General features: G+C 34.3%; 2 protein-coding genes and 6 non-coding genes across 11 annotated transcripts; 1 reads left to right on the top strand and 7 right to left on the bottom strand.

The window, feature by feature from the left end:
* Positions 1-1473: 1473 nt before the first annotated feature.
* Positions 1474-1555, bottom strand: TRNAS-AGA (transfer RNA serine (anticodon AGA)). The gene has a single exon. It is a non-coding gene; the product is annotated as a tRNA-Ser (tRNA).
* Positions 1556-4657: 3102 nt separating this feature from the next.
* On the bottom strand, positions 4658-10198 carry LOC105170634 (BTB/POZ domain-containing protein). Of its 4 annotated transcripts, XR_016067549.1 has the most exons (5): positions 9932-10198; positions 9492-9597; positions 8521-8686; positions 5498-5620; positions 4658-4986 (listed from the first exon to the last, which is right to left on the bottom strand). XR_016067549.1 is itself a non-coding variant. In XM_020696525.2 (4 exons), the coding sequence occupies exons 1-3, from the start codon at positions 10041-10043 to the stop codon at positions 5542-5544; spliced, it is 297 nt and encodes a 98-aa protein (XP_020552184.1). In that variant the 5' UTR covers positions 10044-10183; the 3' UTR covers positions 4658-4986; positions 5494-5541. The 4 variants fall into 4 exon arrangements, 2 of the variants coding, with proteins under 2 accessions (XP_020552184.1, XP_011089785.1); XR_848509.3 differs by lacking the exon at positions 8521-8686 and having other exon boundaries at positions 5487-5620; positions 9932-10182; XM_020696525.2 differs by lacking the exon at positions 8521-8686 and having other exon boundaries at positions 5494-5620; positions 9932-10183.
* Positions 10199-11090: 892 nt separating this feature from the next.
* Positions 11091-11286, bottom strand: LOC148786836 (U2 spliceosomal RNA). Its single transcript, XR_016067654.1, has one exon. It is a non-coding gene; the product is annotated as a U2 spliceosomal RNA (small nuclear RNA).
* A 224-nt stretch (positions 11287-11510) lies between these two features.
* LOC148786835 (U5 spliceosomal RNA) lies at positions 11511-11626 on the bottom strand. Its single transcript, XR_016067640.1, has one exon. It is a non-coding gene; the product is annotated as a U5 spliceosomal RNA (small nuclear RNA).
* A 2361-nt stretch (positions 11627-13987) lies between these two features.
* On the bottom strand, positions 13988-14146 carry LOC148786834 (U1 spliceosomal RNA). The gene has a single exon (XR_016067633.1). It is a non-coding gene; the product is annotated as a U1 spliceosomal RNA (small nuclear RNA).
* Positions 14147-14367: 221 nt separating this feature from the next.
* LOC148786833 (U2 spliceosomal RNA) lies at positions 14368-14563 on the bottom strand. Its single transcript, XR_016067653.1, has one exon. It is a non-coding gene; the product is annotated as a U2 spliceosomal RNA (small nuclear RNA).
* Positions 14564-14768: 205 nt separating this feature from the next.
* Positions 14769-14884, bottom strand: LOC148786832 (U5 spliceosomal RNA). Its single transcript, XR_016067639.1, has one exon. It is a non-coding gene; the product is annotated as a U5 spliceosomal RNA (small nuclear RNA).
* A 4187-nt stretch (positions 14885-19071) lies between these two features.
* On the top strand, positions 19072-21915 carry LOC105170633 (homeobox prospero protein). Its single transcript, XM_011091481.3, has 3 exons — positions 19072-19324; positions 19659-19701; positions 21293-21915. Exons 1-3 carry the CDS (start codon positions 19136-19138, stop codon positions 21745-21747), a joined length of 687 nt encoding a protein of 228 aa, XP_011089783.1. The 5' UTR covers positions 19072-19135; the 3' UTR covers positions 21748-21915.
* Positions 21916-24900: the final 2985 nt, after the last annotated feature.

The following is a 24900-nucleotide window of genomic DNA, read 5'->3' as shown; positions in this document are numbered from 1 at the left end:
CCTTGTAGGAATAATGTTTATCTCCCTATTTTCCTTATCATCTGCGTCCCACTCTAGCAAGAAGAGATCCTGCCAGATCAGTAATATAATAACCTTAAAATCATGGAATGATTACCTATAATCTTTATCCAGTTGGGATATGCGTCTCTACTAACGTAGTTTGATGATGAGGTGTCATTTCATATATACATTAGGGCTGATGCATTAGATGAGATGAACGGACCCTAAGCATTTTCATATTGGAACTGTTAGGTCCTCGTGAGCTTTCTTAGACCACCTCAGTAGATCCTTCTCTTTAATGGCTTTCACGTGAGCTGCGCTTACATTTAGAGGTGTGTAATAATCGTGACTAAGCACAAATGGCATGACCACCTCTTTTGACTCGAATTCGGATCTCCTAAGAGTTTAACATCGGAACTTATGTCTTTCTTTTGTTTGTTGCTCCATTGTTGTTTTATTAATTTATTATGTTTCCTCTAGGTTCACATACTTTTCAGTCGAAACATCAAGTGGTCGAAGTTGATGACTGGTTCTTAGCCATTAATATGAAGAAATTGGCTACCCGCAGTCCTCCTATCTGCAAGGGGCACATCTAGGGCCTTGCCCTCAAGGACTCATTCTCTTCCTACTTCAGAGGCTTAGGGCCATCTTACGATATTTCTTGTTGCTTGAAAATTGGTGTAGAACAAAGAAGAAACTCCATGAATGAGTGGATCGAGCATTGAGCTGGTCGAACTACTGCTGGCCAAATTTCACCACGTAGGGAAACAATATGCAACATTTAACTCCATTAATATATCTGTATAAGAGGGCAACATTCTCAAAGTTGCTGAGGTGTTCCAACGGGTTGTTGGTTCCATTGTAGGTTGGTAAGTGAAATGGTGTCCTAAAGTGAGTCGAGTCAACTCCTCGCTGAAGGGGATTCCTCTCCTCAATAGAGGGTTTCCCCATCCACTTTCTATCTCAACTCTATCATCTCCTGACAAAGGGTTTGCCATGTACCTACAACACCATTCTAGCCTCTCCTGAGCTTGTGCGAGTAGCATAGCCTTGCTGAATGAATGAATCAGCCTTTCATAACCCTATTCTCCTTGTGAACTGGGTGCATTAGAGATGTGGCTTTCACCTGCTTCTGTCTTTGAACATAATCATTGGTAAAGCACGAGCAGACAGATCACAGAAGGCAGTTATGGGAGCAATAATGTTGATCTTGTTGATATGCTTGTTAGAAAGCAAGTCTGCTTTAGCATAATAAAAAATAATAATAAAATTAAGAAGATTATTACGTATCATTTTTATTTAGCATAATACAACTGCCATGTACACCCCTACTAGATGACCCTCATAAGCAACAAGTACTAATAAATTAAAGAGTTGATTTGAGGTTTATAAATCATACCGCAAGATGTATGGACACAAAAAACACACTAAATTTGATGATACAATGAATCTAAGTGGTAATTGAAAAAGGACCGTGAGCGGCAGGATTCGAACCTGCGCGGGCAGAGCCCACATGATTTCTAGTCATGCCCGATAACCACTCCGGCACGCCCACTCAATGCGTTCTTATTATTAACAGAAATATTTGTATGTCAAAACCATTCAGCTGGAAAAATAAACGTCTATTCTCCATATTTTAATTAAATAATTTTGTTTTAAAGGCATCTCAAAATGAGGCTTTACATTTTAATATTATATTATGAATTGAAATAATAATTGACTACCAATCAAATTCTAGCCGAAAAAGAGTACTCGTATATAATATGGTTGTTATATGATGGTACCCAAATTTATGTAAATGCCCCCAAAATTTTCAATAACTTAAAAAATTGTCAAGATCTGGTTTTTGTTAATTGGGTCGTACTGATCCGACTCCGAGCCGACTTGAACTCGAATATTTATTGACCTAACAGTGATCTTTTCAATTATTTTTGAGTAAATAATTTATGTAAAATCATACAGGTTGATGGTGTTTATACTACTAGTCTTTCATGCCCCAAAATAGAATTCTTGATATTCGGAATGCTCATACACTTCATTTCTCCTCGTCTATGACCTTGATAACTTAAGCATAAGAGGACATAATTAAGGCTTTTCAATGTTGTTCTCACGCGTTCTTTTCTTGCAGGACTGTAATTAAATCTTCATTCTCCCAATAAATTGAACCTAAAATAAAATTTTCAAATTCAAACAGACAACACTTATGCGTGCACGTACATATTAAAAATATAATGAAAAGACACTCCTTGGTAATACTAATATTTTTTCTTTTGTCAAGAATTATTATAACATGTAGGCAAAGCAATTTTAGTGCTAGATATTTTGGTTTTTTTATAATAACTATACTATATTAATTTGTGGAAAAATCTCATTTTTGATCTCATATATTAGGCCTTATTTATTTTAATCTCATTCATTATAAAAATCTCAAGTTTAAAATAATATCTTCATATTTGTTTCAATTTTAGTTCCACCGTTAAATAATTGACGGAAAACGTTAACTATCATCAAAGAGGCATGTTCTCTCACATGATGCACATTTGGGGAAAAATATATAGCAAACTTGACATAAAAGAGGAGAAAAAATAGAAATTAGCATAGTATTTGGATTCGTTTTTTGAGTGTTTTGTTGTATTTTGTGGAGATAGAGAGAGAAAAACAAAAATAAATAAATATGTGTTAGAAATAGTATGTATGTTTGGATTTATTTTTGGTGATAATTTAAAATAAGTATTGTATGTCTAATATTGTGTTTTGGAAGACAAAAATACTGTTCATTGTCAAATCATGTCTTTTTTTATATATATTTATGTATATGTGTGTGTATATGTATGTATATATTTATGCTAAATAGTTAAAAATACCCAGATAAGGTGTTTTTGTATGATGACAAATATTGAATATGTTTTGACTCATCTCGTAGATAACTTAAAAATAAAAACAAACGTAGTGTAGGGTTCCTCCATTTTTTCTCTTCCAAACCAAATCCAACTTAAGTTTCTTAAAAAATAGCATCATTCGATTTCTACAATCGAAAGATCCATCAATATGTACAAGGGCAAAGATCATACCTAGGCTCCTTGGCAAGTTGAACAAACTGGAAGAAAAAATTTTCAAGTGGGAAGAAGGTGAATTTCTTGCACAAAATGAAAGAGGTAGCCAAAATGAAGAAGAGGGAAAATTATTCAACTTTGGGTCACGAAGACTCATTCTTCTAGTAATAATTTCTTCTTCGTTGCTTCTTCGATGGGAGATTTGAAAAGAAAAAAAAAAGGTTTAGGACGAGTTTTTGGCAGGAACAATTTCGCAGAAAGAATTTGAGGAAAAAAAATTAGGGCTGAAAATGTATAACTTTTGACCCAAATACACATTTAGTGATATCATGTAAGAAGCATATGCCTCTTTAACAATAATTAACGTATTCCGTCAAATATTTGATGGTGAAATCAAATTTGATAAAATCAAAAGATATTATCTTGAAATTGAGATTTTTGTAATGAATGGAACCAAAATTGAACAAGACCTAATATTTAGAACCAAAAATGGGATTTTGCCTTAATTTAAAATAGTGATATTAACTTGATCTTTACGTGTATGAAATGACTGAAATTGGATTCTGCCGTCTTGCTTCATATGTAGTTAGGTATTTATTTTTTTTACATTATAGAAAATATAGTAGCTAGAGAATGCTGGTTCATACTATCATTTGTGTAATTATTATTCGTCAGGTACATCAACATCATAAAATATAATCAAAATAACTTGTTAAAAAAAATAAAATAAAAGAGTTTACCTATAGAAAATTGAGCAATTATCGGTGAGCATCTGTACTACTTCCTAATTTTACTAATTATTTATCAAAATGAAAATAAAATAAGTATTGTTTAAGAAATTTGGAGAAAGTAATGGTTAAGCAATCCACAGATTGGTCACTCCTAAGCTAAGTCTCATTCTATCACCACCTATAAATATTCGATATGATTACCAATACAATATACAAGTCCGATACGAATCGAGAAAACACTAATTCACTCACAAATATTCGATATGAACTTTATTTTTTCAGATCTCCAAATAAATGTATCCATCTAGTTCAGTATTTTCTTAAAAAAACAAACAAACATATGATTGTCCGTTTAAGCAAATACAATACATGAATCTTAAACCAAGCAACACCCGTATATTTTATATTAAAATAAATTATATCAATAGTCTAAACTTACATCTAATTACACCAACACCCATATTCTTTGTGAAATTACAACCACACCCCAAAAGGATATAGCTCAGAGTTTGTCAAAAGATTTACCTCATAGCGTATTTGTTAAATTTTGCTACTAAATAAGATTGTAATTGGATGACAAAATTATCAACGATTGGAATCTTGTATTCTATTCAACAACATATGAATAGTTCTTTGATTTTGATTAAGGGGTGGTTGAATTCTTACAAACTTAGAACTGCACCCGTAAATTTTACAAAAAAATAGAAAATATTTATATATTCAGACCTAAACTCAGAGCGCATCAACATGATTTACCCTTTACAAGATGATATATCTAACGCATAAAATTTAATTGCCAAATAAGATATAATGGAGAATTCAGCTTGTATTCTAACATCACCTTTCTAATGAATATCATCTCCAATGCCATGATTACAACCAAAAAAGCCCATAGAATAGCCAGTAGAGTTTATATTTTCAAGGGTGTGTATATTACAAAAGGAAGTCTTTAATGAAACATAAAAGCGTGAACTTAAACACAACCATGCAATCACTTGCTCTTTAGAAGTCTTGTCATAAGTTTGTCAAGTCTACAATTAGAATATTACAATTACTACATTCCCAAATATTAACACTAAATATCCCACACATGAAGAAAGAAAACTTAAAACTAATGGAGCATCAGATCAGCATATTGAGCTTCTCCATTAATCGCAACCACTCGTTCTTTTTCCATGATGTGAGATAAAATAAAAGGGGACCTGAAATTAAATAGAAAGGAAAAAAGTTAGAAGATGGGAAAAAGTGCAGGATTCCTTTAGTTCCCTGTGTCTAATCATAATGTTGAGAATCATGAATTGATTCTCCAAATAACTGTAAAATCACAAGAGAATCATAACAAAATCTTAGTGATTCTTGTGATATCTATATGATTTGATTTTGAAAATATATCCTTATTTTTATGTTATACACATATGTAATTCAACTATATAAATAGGTGGAGGTTATATCATCAAACTAAGAGAGAATAATATGATTAAACTCTATGGACATTTGTCTCGTGGACGTAGGTCATACGATGAACCACGTAAACGTTCGTATTGTGTATCTCTCTTTACTTATCTGATACTCTGACACATAATATACAGCAGACTAGCTGGAACTTTTTGTGAGGAAAAGAAGGTGGTTTTAACCACCTTGTTTAGACAAGCAAAATGCATATGGAACCATACTGTAGGAAGAAATATGATAGCAGATGTACCTAGTACCTACAATGTTAAATTGGAGATGTTGCGCAGAAACTGTTTGGGGACCTTTCAGGTGTGTAGATAATTAGCCGCCATCATAAGTTCCAAAGTCAGCTCAGGTTCAATATGGAACTCAGTTTCCTTGCCACTGCAGAATAAAAGGCCAATGCGAACTGTCATCACAATTAGTTTATACCAAAAATATAGAGAGAGGAATTTATAGTTCGGTTTTATTTTCTCTCTACTTGGTGCCTCAGAAAGAACTTCAAACTCCAAACTGATTTCAATCTTGTAGTCCTAATTTAGTTTAGTTACATATCCAATGAGTGCATACTTGCTATCCTCATTTTCTTTCTCAGACTTCTGAAAACCAGATTCCATTTTCTTAAATAGGAACTTTTCTCAAAACTACCTTTGCAATTGAAGTACTAGTGTTGCTGCAAATCTAGTTCAACATCATGAATGCAACCGAACTTGGAATATTGCATCTGAAATCAGTTTCACCTTCTAGTTCAACACTAGTTCAACATCATGAATGCAACTGAACTTTTCAAATCTAGGGTGCAACTATATAGAACGCATATTATCCATCGACTTTGTTATAGTCCAGAAAAAAAACACGTAGCTGACACCATATTCCCTAGTTTTCCTTGTTAGCTGGCACCTATAATACAAAACTCTACCAAGATCAAATAAGTATGTGAGACCACTATAGGACGATCTCTCATATAAATTGGTGTATGATACAGTCAAATGTTCCCAATCATCTCAAATAGTTCAGTCAGAATTTTCTTTGGTTCATTTCCACAACTCAGAACATGCTTAATTTATACTTCTAGTTCTAGATATTCATTAATCATTCAGAATCCCACAAGCCTGCTTCTAGAGTAACCTAGTTGACATTATCCAATGAGAGACAGTCTATGATCCCGCTCCATGTGTGAAGAACAGAACCTAATAATCTAACCATTAATTTAGGAATCTCATAACCTTCAATCTCAAGTAAATTGAGTTGGTACTTCAGCATCAGCTATGCTTATAGTCCAAGTAATACATGTCTTCCAATTCCAAAGACTAATTTTGAACAATTTTGTTTCAAGATACTTCATCAACTACCCAAAATTATACATAGTTTCTCCTTCAATTTCATCGATCACCACAGGCCACCAACAATATGCATACACCAATAGACCTCAGCCAGAATATTCTTGTGCATGCATCTGTAACTAGCTGTTAGAGCACACCAGCGATTGTGCATAGATAAGAAGGTTCTAAATAAAACTGCATGAACTTGATTAAAATAGAACACTCTGATAAGTGTTACCTATGACCTTCCCCCCAAAAGATACACTTCAAAATATCAAAAGAAACTTATCAGTGCAGCCTTGACAGGACAATTTACATGAACAAATAACTCGAGTTGTTACTTCATCTGTTCATTATTAACAGAACTTCTGCCTTCACTGACAGTATAATAGCAAGTGGTGTGTAACTCGCAGATGTGTAGCAGGAGAGGGACCGAAGATAAAGGATTGTCCTTCCATGCACTAAACAAGTAACAAAACAGTAGTAATTCATACGCTTTTGTTTCTCATTCAGCACCAAGCAAATCCAAAACTCGTTTGAAAAACACTTTCATGGGTCCACTTCAAATTAAATTCATATCTATATGTCCTGGCAACCACCTGCAACAGTGCCCATTTGTAATTTGAAAGAATTCTTAAGACATTAACCTTAACAGCTAATAACTTTAAAACTATATGTACTCAAAGTAAATTGTGCGGTCCAATTGCAAACTGAAGAATTTTTAAAACATGACCGTTTTACAAAAACCCTAGATCATCCAAGAAATCTTAAAAGAAATGGGTGCATGTTCAAGTTCTATATCCATATTTAAAAAATATAAAGACTAAGGGAATATAGAAGGAAACTGGGTGTGGCAGTGTCTTGCCTGGAGTCAAAAGCCCAGATGGTTAGGCTATATATTGCCCAAAAATGTTCCGATCCTCAACTTCGGTGCATGGACTCTTTGAGATTGCTAGAGTGGGTTAAATGGCTATTTATGGATCTAGTATTGAAATCATTTTTTGAGACTAAAATTATGGTTGGGATGTTAAACAGTGATTGGATGCCAAACTAGTAGATTGGCTTACAGTTTCAAGAACATGGCACTGAGCAGATCCAATATACACAGTTTATCCTGAGGGTTTCATAAATATAGCCCAAGGATAACCAATCTTTTTTGAGAAGGACGTTGGTAATATTTAATAAGTAGAGCCAAAAAGAGAACAAGAAGTTACTAACCAAAGTAGGGACTTTCATTAGTAAAAAGTATATATTGAAATGCAAAAATACAGATGAAAGGAAATCCTTAATTTGATCCCACAGAAATTGAAAACTCAACCAACTTTCTTGCACAACTTCTCACTGAGGCCACGCCTTCTTGTACGTATCCATGGAAACAAAAATACACCCGTTTTGACTTGTTTCATTTATAAACCCCCATATCCATCTACAGGACACCCTAATGTACGCTTTTTCAGCACGCAAAACAGTTCGCAAATTCTCTCTGCATTGCTCCATTACTCATTTACATTTCAACAAGAAACTCCTACACTTGATTGCTTGGCCCCAGAACCAGCTTAACTTTTCCCCACAGTAGATTTCTTACTCATTAACTTTAATCAATGAGATTCTATAATTTGCACCACAGGTCCTCAATCACTCTTTAGATCTTGTCAGGTGAAACAATATGCTTAATAAGTTATCATACTGTACAGCTGAAAGGTTCATCAAGACATTTCCCCTCATAGAATGACATTAGGTCCCACAAGCCGCACCAAACTTTCATCTTTTTCATGTTTTCTCCACTTTTGGTATATAAAAAAGAATGACATCTCTATTCTCAAAGACATGATCATATTATTCTCCAATCCACTACTAGTGCCATATAAACATATGCATACACATACACATATACAGTTACCCCCTTTGAGAATTCATAACCACAGATCATACCCCTCCCTTTTGAAATTACAGAAAACCTACCCACAAGTTTATTCGCCTGTTTTGGTGTGAACATGATGATCTTATCCAAAGAATTCATGGAGTTTTTCAATTTACTCTTGACCCTAATTTGTGCGTTTTTCGACAAGGATGTCCTTTGTTCTCAAACTTGAAATTGATCTTAAGGTAATCTGTATGTATTTTGCACCTGCAAAATGCCAAATGCAGACTTTGTTCAGTTTTCTCATCCCCTGTTTATATTCTATTTTTATCAAGTGAAAAGGATAAATGCATTCATCTATTTACAAGTCTAATGCAACTAAATATTGACAAGATTCAAATGGCACAAAATTTTATGATATTAGCTCTTTAAATGCTAATCCAACTTATAATGATTCTCACATACTAATGTGATGAAGCCTCATTTGCTTTTAACTGATGCAATGTTCTTTTCTGTTGGTTTCCTAGTTAACATCAATTCAACTACCTCCCTTTCGGATTTAGACACAGAACACATGTACCTCTACCCTTTATGGATAAAAAAATTTTCTAAATATTATCAACTGCTTCAAAAGCAAATACACCCATAATACTGACGAAAGGTCGCGTGCAAATTTCACAATTTAGACAAGGTCTTTATAAATTTAGAACAGAATAATATCATCAACTACCCAAGCTCCGACAGAAGGTATGGGTAATTAACACGACCCTAGTATATAGTTTAGATCCAACAAATTCTCACAATAACATCTATCCATTCCTATAGTATCTCCACATCTCTTCAATATCTCTGCCCAAGAAGATGAGAAAACCAATGCAAAGGCAGAATAAATGATATCATTGTCCGTGCTAAAACTAATGCCCATGCCCGTGCATAAATGTTATTAGAGAACTAATGCCCATGCTAGCAGTCAGCCAAACCAAGTAATTCAACTTTGCTGGTGGGCAAGAATTTTTGCATATCCTTAGAAATAAACAAACAGAAAATAATAGGGAAAGGGCATAAACCTTACCTGGCATATTGAAGGGACCAGTAAAAGTACTGACAAATCTTCTCCAGAATAGTAGTGCTTATCTCCGGAAAAGTCACCTCTCCGTGCTCCGTTTCAGCAAAGCTACCTAAAATTGTGCAAACTACATAAATTCCTCCAATCGCAACACCTAAGGCAAAATATTTCTCAATGTTTTCACCATTCATATAAATATCTTAACTTTCTCAAAAGCACAATTTTGCTCCAAATTCCAGGAATTCAGTATTTTTGGAATTATCCATTTCCCGGAAGCCCTCCCAAAAATTCCTCCAAAACGACATGAACGCTCACATCACACCAAGGGTCAGAAAATTGAGTAATAAACATTTTCAAACTCTATCAAATAGCCCCAATTTCTGCTCGAAAATCCAAGATTTTACATCGTTACTAAATTTTCAATCAGGTTTTCGTAAATAGTAGACCTGGAGAAGTGAGCATGTTGCGGATGGTCTGAGAAACCATGGCAGCCTTCTTATCAATCACGAATTCGAAACCCTCGGCGCTAATCAACTTCACCGTGTCTTCCTTCTTCATCCTTACTCCGATTATCCGCTGATCAACGAATATACCAACCAAACCGCCTTTCCTCTTGCTGGAGAAGATTTGGTATTTTATTTACCACTACAATAGGAGTGTGCTGGGCGAGAAGGGGTTTTATAATCGGGCTTGTTCGAGATTTAAACGAACGCTTGTCGGCCTTAAGCTTTGTTTGGTTTCGGTATTTTTAAATGAATTTTTTTTTTTGTAGTGTGTAAGAACTAAAAATATATTTGAATTAGAATATTTTGTAACTTTTTTTTTGGTAAAAAGCGTGGTAGAATAAAAACATATTATTGTTGGATTTTATGGCTCATGTCCCCAATACCCAATACCCACTTCTACACCCTTAATTGGATGACAGCCCATATTGCTGCCTTGGCTCATTGATTTTGCTCCTTATTTAATTTTTTTATGTATTTTTATATTTTTAAAGTAATAAATATAATATATATATAATGAGGTTAAAATCATTATATATTTTACTTATTAATACAAAAATTATTAGGTAAAATTACAAAATTAGTCTTGTATGTATGGGGGTGGCAAAATTGGTCCCGTGGCTATGAGCAATTTTGTCCTTTATGTTTAAAATTTGTAGCAACCAGCATCCTACATGGATCAAATTGGGAATTAGGGTTTCGATGATAAATTACTTACACAACCAGTATCCTACGTGGATGCTGACGTGACAAAAAATTATTAACCACCACCACCACCACCACCACCAAGTCGATCGTCGGAAATTTTTTCTGACGCGTTTCCGGTCACGCGTACCACCACTAAACTCGTCGTCCTATGCTGATTCCAACCTATAGCATGTGTTTCAATTGAAGTTCAAACGTGTCCCCAATTGTTGATTATTGTCTTATCCTAAAACCTAAATTTATTTTCTTTCTCTTCTCGATTCACCACCGTCCGACCTACCCACTAATTCAAGACCACCACCAACTCTTTTTGCCCAACGAAACCTTAGAAGAAACCTAATTGTATTTTCATTAACCATGCTCTTCTTGGTTTTGGTTGAATATTAAACTAGAATTGGTGGGGAGCGCCAGGCCAAGGCAATAGTGCAAGACCAAGGCGACGCGTGAGAGCCCCAGCAGCAAGCTACTGTAATGTGCTCTCCCCCTAGAAAAATTAATTTAATATCATGTGAGCCGATGGCTCACGTATCAGATATTAAACTGATAAGAACAGATACTACACTTGATCTTAGCCAAAAGGCCGAGAAAGGTATGCTTAATTCAGTGCCACAGCCTAATGATTTGTAGCAGCCTCAGCCCTCCTGCATTCCTCTCTCAATCCGATGTGGGAGGCAGAATGACATTCTGTGCAACAACGAAGCAAACGTTCTCTGTTGTGCTGCAATCACTCAGCTTCCATTATCGGTTATATCTTGCACTATGTCGCCAGCAATCTCTGCATACTTAACTAAAGTTCAGACATAAATTGTAGGGGCCAAAACCCAATAGGTTCGGACCCTCCAAAAATTAGAGTATGCCGTTGAATGAGGCAAGCGCACGGTATTCTTTAGTAAAAGGCGAAAGAATAGTTCGCTCTGCACTTACCTCACGGCTCCTTAGCTTCTCTCAACATCTCTCATTACCACTTTCTATGCTTCAAAATCTGCCAAGCCTTTATCTGTCTCGATGTGGGATGCAATTCATGCCTTTCTCGTTTCTCCTGTGCGATCGTGGCCGTCGTCTTGTGTATAAGTATTGTTCAAGGCCACATATGGTTTCAATCAACATGTCTGATGTGACTGTAATGCTTATATGAAGACTTGATGTAAATTGTCTCTTTACTGTTTATTTTTAGTTTTTTATCTTGTCTCACTATTGGTATTGTATTAATGAGGAATTCTGTTACCATTACAAAATATGTATTTTAGAAAGTGTGCTGCACTAAATTTATTATATAATTTTGAGTTTATTGTTACTATATGTTATTTTGATCTTAATTTGGTCTTTTGTTCCTTTTAATATTGAACGTAACATGGAGATTTATTTATTTATAGTGATTAACAATTATTCAACTCTTAATTATATATCATGACATCCCTGATTGTTGCATACCAATAGAGTCAAACTAAATGTAGAATATTCCAAAAATTAAAAAAAACAACTGAAAACACTTGTGTTTTATACAAATCATATACTACATCTTTTTTGTATTAACTAACAACTATTGCACGTGGTTCCCGTGAGTACAAATCTTTTAAGTAAAATAAGCACAAAAACAAAAATTTTACAGATAAAATAAAAGTATACATTTCTAATTTTATGGCACATGATTTGTATACTCGTAATATTTTAAATTCTAACTCATTTATTGAACTAATATTATGACTTCTAAGCTTTGTTCCGTGTCAGCAGCTAATCCCTCCTCTATGGAGACACCTAAGCCCTACTTCGAGCAGACACATTATCTTTCCTCCAGCAAGCCCTAAGTCTTGCTCCAAGTAAGCATCCTCAAATGAGCCCTCTCTCGAGTAGGCACAACAATCTTGTTCCTTGCAAGTCTTGTTCATTATATGCACATCTTTATTATTAACATTCTCTTGCATTAGGCATAAAAGACACTCGTTAGGCCCTCCTCCTTAGAAACACCTTCATAAAGCTCTGCTTTGTATAGGCATGAAGTAAGTTCTTCTTTTTCTAAACATGAGACTAACATTCTTTGTAGAAATTTGAGGGAAAAAAATAAAAATGGCTCCTTCTTCAGGCTAGTTCTTGCTCTAGTAAGTGTCAAAATCTCTACTTATTAGAGTGGGCATTGAATGATGTGCATAAAAATGGACTAACACAAAAAGGTCCAAAAAAAGAAAGGCATGTGAGGCTCATGGCGCTCCCTAGGAGACCCAGTCAAGACAAGGCCCATAAGGCCCTGAGGAAGCCCAATCCCGGCAAGCCCTCAAGGGGACTAGCAGATTCCCCCAGAAAATAAATTGGTCAAAAGAAGCAACCGGCCTATGTTCGAGATAGCCTTGATCTAAGAAGGCCTCATAGACCCACAAGGAAGCTTACGGACTTGAAATCCCTAACCAAAGTCAAAGGTCCTCTCACATGGTGCTCACAAGGGACCTAGATGGCATCTGTGCAGGATCTCTAGAAGTCCCCCTCACATAATTAGATAAGGGCAAATAGCCCTCTCCAAGACACATGACACCCTAAAGAGAAGTACTTTAAACACTAAAAACCTAACTTTGACTGGGAAGAGGCTCTTCAACCACCTTCCTGAAAATCCATGAAGGCATCCTTAACCTAGAAGATAAACAGCAGAATTGAATAGCCCCTCCGAGGGCGATTGTCCAACTGCTTGGGACTGTCCACCATATCTGAGGGGGATTCGGCATCATCCAACAATTTTAAGTTCATGCTTTATCAAATTTGTGATTTTCTCCTACCTTGTTGCCTATGAATAGAGAGTTCCACTAGCGAGAGGAGATGTTTTGATCTTTTCTACACTTTAAACTTACCTACTATAACTTTCACCTTTATGCTATCATATTAACTTAAAAGAACATTGTAGTTTCGTACTTAGAACTTTGATTCAATATCATTCTCTCTCTTTAGACAAAAATAGAGCAATTATACTTTCTTTTTCACTCATTTATATGTTTTTATCTCTAACACTTATTTCACCGCTTTCCACTCCAAATGGCCTAGCACCACATTTTTTTTATCTCATCAAGTATTAAATATACATCTAATTACACTAAATATCATGGGACGGTGTAGTTATCCCTAAAAATTAATAACTTGAATAAAAGAAAGTAATTAACAAATTCTAAAATTTATAAATTCAAGATTTTGATAAACTAAAGTCATGTTTTCAATCCTTCCATAGATTAACACAAAATAAGAATTCAAATAAATAGACCAAAGCAAATAATAATAAAGATAACAAGCATTTCAATTTTCATACTAAGATTTGGGGTGGGAGCTGCGCGAACGCAAGCCCCCACTACCATAAATTATGACGTAGATTTCACCATTTAGGCAGACCTTAGATAAGCACCGTCCCAAGTGCAATGAAGGACACCAACATAGGCCATGACCTTCATGATCACCCATTGACCCCATCCATTTAAGTATATTTGAAGTTGTGATATCTTTGCCTAATATTCGCTTCTCTCGTAATGCAATACGGTTTAGTTATGTACAAGAAATAGTGATGGAAAATGAACAAGTGCGTGAAAAATTCCATTGACCATGTTCTTGGTCTCTGTTCTACATCAGTGGACTAAAATTGGTGTGGGGCGCCAGGCCCCAAGGCAATAGTGCCACCAAGGCCAACGAACAATAGACTAGAATTGGTGGGGAGCGCCAGGCCAAGGCAATAGTGCAACACCAAGGCGACGCGTGAGAGCCCCAGCAGCAAGCTACTGTAATGGGCTCTCCCCCTAGAAAAATTAATTTAATATCATGTGAGCCGATGGCTCACGTATCAGATATTAAACTGATAAGAACAGATACTACACTTGATCTTAGCCAAAAGGCCGAGAAAGGTATGCTTAATTCAGTGCCACAGCCTAATGATTTGTAGCAGCCTCAGGCCTCCTGCATTCCTCTCGCAATCCGATGTGGGAGGCAGAATAGCAGACGTTCTATGTTGTGCTGCAATCACTCAGCTTCCATTTTCGCTTATATCTTACACCATGTCACCAGCAATTTCTGCATACTTACCAAAAATTCAGACATAAATTGTAGGGGCCAAAAACCCAATAGGTTCGGACCCTCCAAAAATTAGAGTATGCCGTTGAATGAGGCAAGCGCACGGTATTCTTTAGTAAAAGGCGAAAGAATAGTTCGCTTTGCGCTTACCTCACGGCTCCTTATTTTGTCTTAACATCTCTCATTACCTTTTTCTATGCTTCAACATCTGCCAAGCCTTTAGCTTTCTCCATGTGGGATGAAATCCATGTCTTTCTAGTATCTCCTCTCCTACGTCCTCGTCGTCATCTGCCTCTTGTTTACTAGCATTGTTTAAGGCTGTGTGTATGGTTTTTAATCAACATGTCTGATGCTTATATGAAAACTTGATTTAATTATCTCTTTATTGTTAACTATTTTCCTGTTACCATTACAAAAGGTAGAAATGGGTATTTGTCATTGTGTTGGAGTAAATTTAATATACAATTTTGTGTATATTCTTACTGTAATGTGAAGATTTAATTATATATAATACGGTTTTATACCAATAGAATTTAAATCAAACGTATGTAGAATAATCTAAAAATAAAAAGAATTCGCAGACTTGAGTTTCATATGAAATATTTATTACATTGCTTTTTCATTAATGTCAAATTTATTTTTTGGTCAAAATGTCATTATTTGCCCTCATTAGAATTAGTTTGGTTTCCGTTCTTGGAACCCATAAATTATTAGAATATTCACATAGCATAATCTTTTCTGATGCTGTTTTGTTGAATCTTGCTTTAAATATGTAGAAGTTCAATTCTACTAATAAAAATATTATAATTGTTAAATCACTTAAACAGAAAATACAAATATTGAAATCTATTTCAATATCATCTGTTAAATATAAAATTAAAAGTTGCAATACAAATTAGAAAAATGATATTTGTATATTGATACACGTCGATCCTATTGAAAGCCCAAAAGGTCATTGGTTTGATAAGACTGCAAGAAAGGGAAGCCGAAAGTTCGAGCCAGCTCGTTTGCTTGGGCCTTGCAACCTCCAACTCACCTAAACGCCGAGTTGGAAGCGATCCATCTGAAAACATTGTTAGCCCACCGAGCCAGCTTGAAACCATAAGCCTAAATGCCTCTGAGACCAAATTAAAAGCTTGGATGAAGTTATCAGCCCCATCGGAGAGCCCAGTTGAGGGATTACTCGGCTAAAGGCCTAGCTGAGATTGTTAAGTCAGTTGAGGTTCGGACAGTGCTCGGTGGACCAACTAAGTTGTCGAATGTTAGTTAGATGATACATTGTAATACCTTGTATAAAACAACCTTATTTGTTTGACATTGATAACATATTCAATATTCTTTATTCAAATGTTGTGTTTATTTAAATTATGCATAATAGAATGAAATCTTAGGTCATACATGACTATGATACATTGCCATCCATGTATGGTGAGCGTGAAACATATGTCTAAGCCCTTGACCTTACTATTGAACCCTCTAACCAAATGTAAAAATTAGCATAATTTCCTAACACCATTGTCTGCAAATATTAAAGCAATCACAATTAAATACTTGACCTATCAATATTAATAAATACTTGTGGACAGAGGATTCTAGGAGTATTATAAATAATTCACATAAACCAAATATACAGTATACAATGTGGACCAAGCACATATATATAATTAAAAAAAAATCATAATCAACAAGCAATTAAATAAAGAGTTAAATTCATTTTGATCCATGTGATATTGAAAAACATAAAAAAAAAAAAAAACCATTTATAAATTTAAATATAAAAAATTAACCCTATGTTGTGAACAATGACCACACTGTCCCCTGATCAACTTAAACCTAATTTTTTAGAGACAATGATTGAAATGCCCCTCCTAGTCAATATGGCCAACTACGGTCTATTAAAATATATCAATAATATATCTATTTATAATATATAAAATTAAAAATTTATATAGAAAAAATTATTTTTTTAGTCCATTAAATATGCTAAATATTAATTTTAGTCTGATAATTATGCTCATTTTTATAAATTCATTAATTTTCAAAATTAATAAAAGTTAGTCCTTTAGCGGCCGAAATTTTAATTTTTGACCGAAAAATGACATGGCACGTCAATTGGATATTTATTGTGGAGTCTTTAGTCCTATATTACTTTAAAGATGAGTTGAACGACATGGCAGATACAATTATATTATATATATTATTATAATTTATAAAAAATAAACTTATTATTTTAAAAAAATAATAACCAAATTCCCCATCCCACAACCTGCTCCCCCTTCCCCTTCAATCCTCCCCCTCCCGTCCCCGCCCCCCGTCCTTGCAGAGGGGGAGACAATGGTCGCCCTCGCTGCTGGGCGACTGTCGTTGCCCAGTGTTGAGGAGGGTGCGGGCCGCACTCTTTCTCTGAGCGGCGTCATTGTTGCTATAATTTTTTTTAATGAATTTAATTAAAATATATTATATTAAAAATATTAATATCGTTATATATTTATATACAAAATAATATTTTATTATTAATAAATATATATAAATTGTTTTAAAATTTATTATATTATATATTATGTATTATATAATATTATATATAAGATTAGAAGGAAGGCAAAATTGTTAAAATAATGCACTTTTCAGATCCAAAATCTCAGTCAATACGTGTGCACCACACACTCTTGTTTCAGGAGTTTTTTTGAATTTTTATCCATATCACATGAGATATAATTGATATTTTAATTTTTTTAAAATTTTTTTGAATATTTTTAATATCACAAAAGTTCTTAAATTTTTTCCACTAAATAAATATATTTATTCACTGAAACACATACATAATTCAAAAAAAACCAACAAAAGGGTCCCCTAACACCATTCGATGCCGTAGGGTTTTAGCCAATTTTAGAACACTCACAAAAGCCCTTCTGCACACACCAAACGTTGTCCGCGCGCACGCTTCCTCTCCATTTCTTCACATACCAAAGCTTCGTGGGCGCACACGCATGCACTGGTTATTCAATTTATTCACACACCAAAGGCTTCGCGCACACACATAAGCACTCCCTTCGAGTTCTCTGAATTTGATGAACATCTCATCTGAAATCTGAAATTGATTGACACGTACACTCATACCCTTCATGAAAGTGAAGATACCCAGTCGAAAAGAGCCAAAATCGATGGAAATGAAAAATCCCAACTAAAAGTGAAGAAGGCTGATGGAAAAGACCCACAATCAAGTAGAGGCAAAGTCGTTTGTGCAATACCCAACTAGAACTGAAGAAGCCCGATGAAAAGAACCAAAATCGATGAGTTAATTCGTTATCTGAATTTCGAATTAAAAATCTGAAGGAAGGCAAAATTGTTAAAATAATGCACTTTTCAGATCCAAAATCTCAGTCAATACGTGTGCACCACACACTCTTGTTTCAGGAGTTTTTTTGAATTTTTATCCATATCACATGAGATATAATTGATATTTTAATTTTTTTAAATTTTTTTTGAATATTTTTAATATCACAAAAGTTCTTAAATTTTTTCCATTAAATAAATATATTTATTCACTGAAATACATACATAATTAAAAAAAAACCAACAAAAGGGTCCCCTAACACCATTCGATGCCGTAGGGTTTTAGCCAATTTTAGAACACTCACAAAAGCCCTTCTGCACACACCAAACGTTGCCCGTGCGCACGCTTCCTCTCCATTTCTTCACATACCAAAGCTTCGTGGGCGCACACGCATGCACTGGTTATTCAATTTATTCACACACCAAAGGCTTCGCGCACACACATAAGCACTCCCTTCGAGTTCTTTGAATTTGATGAACATCTTATCTGAAATCTGAAATTGATTGACACACACACTCATACCCTTCATGAAAGTGAAGATACCCAGTCGAAAAGAGCCAAAATCGATGAAAATGAAAAATCCCAACTAAAAGTGAAGAAGGCTGATGGAAAAGACCCACAATCAAGTAGAGGCAAAGTCGTTTGTGTAATACCCAACTAGAACTGAAAAAGCCCGATGAAAAGAACCAAAATTGATGAGTTAATTCGTTATCTGAATTTCCAATTAAAAATCTGAAGGAAGGCAAAATTGTTAAAATAATGCACTTTTCAAATCCAAAATCTCAGTCAATACGTGTGCACCACACACTCTTGTTTCAGGAGTTTTTTTGAATTTTTATCCATATCACATGAGATATAATTGATATTTTATTTTTTTTAAATTTCTTTTGAATATTTTTAATATCACAAGAGTTCTTAAATTTTTTCCATTAAATAAATATATTTATTCACTGAAACACATACATAATTCTAAAAAAACCAACAGTGTAAGTCAGATTTCCTTGGTGTTTATTTGTTTTTTTCGCCAGTTTTATTACTTCACCGCTCAGGTTATACGGTATTGTGGTATTCAGGGGATGGCGAGTGCTCTCGTCACAAAGAGAGCGTCTTCCTCCCTCCAAAAGACCTCTGCCCTCTTCAGAATCTCATCCAGCTTCTTTCGAAACCTTAATTCCACCAATTTCACCACCAATTCCTCTGGAAATGCAGCAGCTGGTGTCGGAGCTAAGTGTCCGATTTGGAAGAAGAAGAAAAAGTTCTCAGAGGTGGCCCCTGTTTCTCCTCAACTTGGGAATTGGCTTTTACATGGCTGAAACTCACTGCCTCGTGTATCTTACTAGATAACTAAAATCAATCTCCAGAAAAGAAATCTTTTATTTTTCTTGTGTGATTAATATCATATATAAATTTTGACTGGTTTTGGTATGGATTTCTCTATAGTCATTTCATTTCAGTTTTGTTTCTTTCTCTCCGTGTTATTAGGGTTTCATATTTTTATCTTTCTTTAACTGCTATTTTATCAGTTTGGATTGCAATTACAGTCCTTTTTTTGTTGATGTGTTTTAGTAGGATTTTAAGAGTTTTTATGTTGGTTTGCAGGATGGGAGGCATGGAAAGGAATGGGGGATGGCTTACAGAGATGGTAACTCTTTTCTCTTTGTAATTCAATCCCATTTTGTTGCAGCACATTCTGTGCTCTTCATTGTTTTGGATATGAAGAACTTATCTGGGATATTTGTTAACATGGGCTTTGCCCTAACGGACCTCCTAATAATAATTTTGATTTCTGGTAAATTGGAGAATTGATTGTCATCCTCTATTGAAACTAGAAGAAAATGAGCTTGAAAGAGGAGTAGTGGGTGGAGAAATAGATGTATGATGGATTGAGGCCTCATTGATTCTATTATTGAGGCTTGTAGATATTTAAAATTTGAAAACAACCCTATCATTCTGCATATGATCAATCTTTTCACCTTTTCTGTATTGTATTCCTCTCTGCAAGGTTCTTTCCCAAACTTCTTTCTTTGCACATTCTTTTTGTTCCAGTTTCCATCTATTTCTAAGACACAAAAACACAATATAAGCTAACAAAAAACAAACATCACGCCATCAGAACACAAGAAAATAAATTAGGAAATAAGTAATATACATTATAGCTATCACACACACATATATTATTATAAATTTTGTATGCTATTATCTGCTGCACATATTTATAGTTTTATAAATTTGTGTTTCCCTATGTATATATGCATACACACATTTACATATCTATATATTTTATATATATGCATTCATCTTAACTAATGCAACTAAAAACACAAGACGAAGTGATTGATATTTACATTGTAGTTTCACATTAAAATCATAAAAAAATATGATTTAACATTCTACACCATTAATCAGTAATAAAGGAAATTCGAAATAAAGATCAAGGACATGATGTGACAATGACTAGTGAATCCTGTACCATTTATCCAAACATAAATAAACTTATCCAGAACAGGTATATTTGCAACTCTATAACAAAAATATCAGGGTTGACTGGCATATTAATTTGTGCTAATTAAGCTTGTATGTAGGTTCTTGAACTGTAATTCACATAGTTCACAGTGTCGGTCATGCCAAATGCCACATATCATCTGCTTTTTCAAATTCTTTCTTGAGCATTTTTGCCACATTCTACTCTTCCACAAAATGGCCCAATTTCAATAGTTGTTAAGCAAGCAAGAAAACAATTATACCCTATTCTATGTTTTCTCGGCCTGTGCATTTGATGACCTGTTGTTGTCATAATTGTTGTTGAGCCTTCGTGTCTTGATTAATATGATAAGAGTTTCAATTTGGTGTTCTGAACATCTCTAAAGGCCCTACAGTACAAATTTGTTTCTTGAGCATTTTCTGCCCATAGCTTGTTTGACAGAATGCCTATATTAGGATATTCGTTAAAACTATTAAGAAAATGATATACATCTGTATGTTCTTTGAGCTTGTATTTACAAAGGTTCCTGGTCATCATAGTCATTGCTAATCTTACTGCCTTGATCAATGTAATTCACCTTTCAGATATGAGTATTTGATTTAATATCACCAAAAGTTGCACAAACCATCTGGAGTCTTCTGTTGTTTCTTTAACATGTTCTCTTGCGAACTATCCCACATTAATTGCAATTGGATGGTTTGTTATCACAGGCAACTTGCAAGTCTATAACTCTACAACATTCCCTTTGCAGGTCTCTTAGGAATAAACTCATTCAAAGTTGAGAAATTCCTGAAGAAAATTGGGCTAGGAAAAGAAGACCACCATTTCTGGAAGCAAGTCGGCAAAGCACTATTATGCACGTATGCTCTTTTTGGTGTGGCATGGCTGTGGAATGAAACTTCCCCACTTGGGTGGTGGACGTTGAAGCCGAGGCCTAAGGAAGAGAAAGAGCTTGCTCATCTCTATGAGCGCCGGAAGTTTCCTTACCCAGGCGATAAGGAGGCCATGGAGGAGTTCATTGCTAAGGGTGGGATGATTGGTACCACCATTGGGCCAAAAGGGATCATTGAAACCGATAAAGATTCTTACAATTTTCAGAAAGAATTGCAGGACAAGAAGTTTGAGCAGGAGGCTTTGAAACTTTGGTTAAGGATGAGAAATGAGGTTATATCTGAGCTACAAGAGAAAGGATTTGATGTTGAGTAAACTGCCCGAACTAGTAGTGTTGCTGTCAAATTCCATGCTAATGGAATTTGTGGGATTGTGATGATGTTTTTTTGTCACCTAACCCCACTTGGTGTTTCTGAATGCTGAATGTATGTGTTGGATGAATTGCACAAAAAGAAGTGAATAAAGAAATTATCAAGTGAAAAATTGAATGGTGAGCTTTTGATTCAGGTCCGTGTAGCTCAGACACCAGAAAAATGAATTGCTTATGTGTGTGTATACGTGTATAGGCATGAATGTTGTCCTAAGAATACTCACTTGGGTTTGTATGACCTCGGAGATATAATGAGTACTGAAATTTAAATTTGCACAGAATTAAATTTTCATAAAACAATCCAATTTTATAATGATATTAATCAGTGATTAGGATATGATACCAATTGCTATCTAAAATATATGTATCTTGTTGCTATTACAATTAGTCGTGCGACTTTCTTTTCAGTGGATCATTCAAACAACTCTTTGTAGGCGATGTATTTGCATAACAAATGTTGTTGAAATAACATTCCCAGCTGCGTGGAATATTGCAAAAACTATTCCTACACTTGGAGGAGGATATAGAGAATTAAAGCAGAGTCCAACAGATACAATTCTTGGCACTTGGCAACAGAGACATATCTTTCTGGTGTGATTGATGGTGTGGAAAGAAACCTTTGTACATTAGAGCTCAAGCGTCTGAATACGCGCAACAGAAAGTGAATTATCATTGGGACAGAGGCGCCTGGGATCGACAGAAACTGAGAGGATTTTGCCCGGAGCTTCTGGTGAATCATATTTGTCCAATGCCTATACTGAAAGCAGGGAAAGATTCAATGGGGTGGAAGCTAGAGATGAATGATGGCTGATATATTGATGTAAATTAATTATTGTTGTTATATTGATGCATTTCTATTTTAAAAAATATTACACAGAACCGCGCTACGACATATATGCACTCATCCTGACTAGTTGAGATGGCCTCCCAACGAGTTCGGAATTCGTACAAGAAAGGCGACAAGGCCCATGACTTCCAAGTAGGAGACCTTGTCCTAATATGGGTTGATGCCCTTGAGCCAATTGATGAATTTTGGGTAAGTTACAATATATCCATTCAAATGGGATAGTTCAAGCAGTTGCTACATTTTCAAGAAACACAAAAAAAAACACAAGCTTCTAACTCCCCATTACCATTTATAACCAATGGAGCACACGTGAACTAACATTTTCTAATGCAGTAACAATAAAGAGGAAAGCCTTGACATCTCCCACGAGAGAATCCCTCAGTCCTGCAGATTTTAGTACAATTCTGGTCGTGTAGACAAAATTTCTTGTATTTCTTACTCTTTGATATGCAATGTTTTGCTTCCGCACCAGGGATGCTCACCTCTGTATTTAGTCGCAAACACAACTATTACAACAATTATCCCACCAAAAACTAATATTCACAGTAAAGATATCACCAAAACATATCTTTCTGATTGATTCAGTAAATCATATTAGTACAAAGTAGTTGTCCATAACAAGTATTTATACAATATACAAATATCATATTTCCAGATACCATTTACTATGAAAATCTTTATTATCCAACTATATTTTCGTGATTCCAATACTTGAAGTTCACATTTCTAACTGGAAAAATGTACGTGTATTTCACATGAACTTTTAAAATTGGGCTTACTGTTTTTATTGACTCATTCTTATTAGCATTTTTGTCGTTTAACTTTATAGGTAGCATTTTGGTCATATATTTTTCAATTTTCATAATTTCGGTCCTTTTTCTCACCGGAGTTCATCCTTATCACCTGTGGAGGTGAAGTCCAGCTATAAAAATGACTAAAATTACTAAAACTAAAAAGATGTAGAACCAAAACGCTAACTAGAAAGTTAAAAAGACTAAAATGCCAAATGATCTAAATTACGAAAATAAAAAGGCATTAAATAACCCTATCATAACAACACCGATATTTTGAATTACATAGTAAAAAAAATCCAATAGTTTTCTCATATAAAGTCACAGTTAAATATCATAACAAATCTAAAGAATTATTGTCTGGACTTGACAACTCTAACATGAACTAAACTTGGAATTTTCAAACATACAATGAACATCATATGGACCTCATTGATCAAAGCATATTTATTCAAAAATACGTACATTCATACATACATATACATAAGTGGATACAAATAAAATTACAAAATTATAGAAAGACTTACGAGCAGCCATCACAACCAAAAATATGAAAAAAATCCCAAACGTCCTTCTAATCTCCATAATAGCGAATGCAGTAATCCAAAGTTTCTTGTTCAAATGCCGACAAAAGTTTGTAGTACAAGATTTTATTCAGACATAAGTAAAAAAGAATGAGTAAATCACATTTTGCCACTAATAATTTAAAAAAAAAAAATGGCATCTTTTACTCTGTACCATCAAAATGAACAATTTAAAAAAAAAAAATCTTTTAAGTATCAGTTAACAAGTCTAATTCGAGAATGGTTTAGTACTATATTTGCCCTATTCGGACGGACGAGAGTGGTTTAACGTTATTATTGCCTATTTTCAAGTTTAAATATTTAAAATAATGGTGTTTATGAAAAAATTTAATTTATCGAATCAAACTAATTACAAAATAAGTGACGTATATTTATTATATAATTGATTCAAATTTGACTAAATCCGATTCGTATTAGAATTTCCCTATACATATATTGTTTGAATGCCTATACCAAAATACTTGAGACTCCTGCATGACTTATTTTATAAACTAGCAGAGAATTTATAATTTTTTTTTTTTAAAAAAAATGTTTATCTCCTCAAGTTTTTTATATAAAATTTAAATTTGTGTTCTTTTTTAAAAAATACAATAAAGTTAAAATTGTCAATTTTAAATTTTCATTTTATGATTGCATAATCCAATCCAAAATTATAAATAATTTCTAAATAATAAGGGAAACACTTGGTGACGGTGCTGCAAGACGTCACAGACGGGAAAAATTTGTATTTTTAGTCCCATATAATAGAGGGTGTTATATTTTTTATCCCATAATTTACGAACTTAGCACATTTAATTCCATAAACTAAAAGATTATAGCGTTTGGGATTAAAAAAAAATCTATAATTTTTTATTCTAGAAAATAAAAAATACTATA

The sequence above is a fragment of the Sesamum indicum genome, linkage group LG9 (assembly GCF_026168435.1).
Source record: "Sesamum indicum cultivar Baizhima isolate 11 linkage group LG9, ASM2616843v1, whole genome shotgun sequence".
NCBI lineage: Eukaryota > Viridiplantae > Streptophyta > Magnoliopsida > Lamiales > Pedaliaceae > Sesamum > Sesamum indicum.
This window is presented reverse-complemented; position numbering and strand designations above follow the sequence as displayed.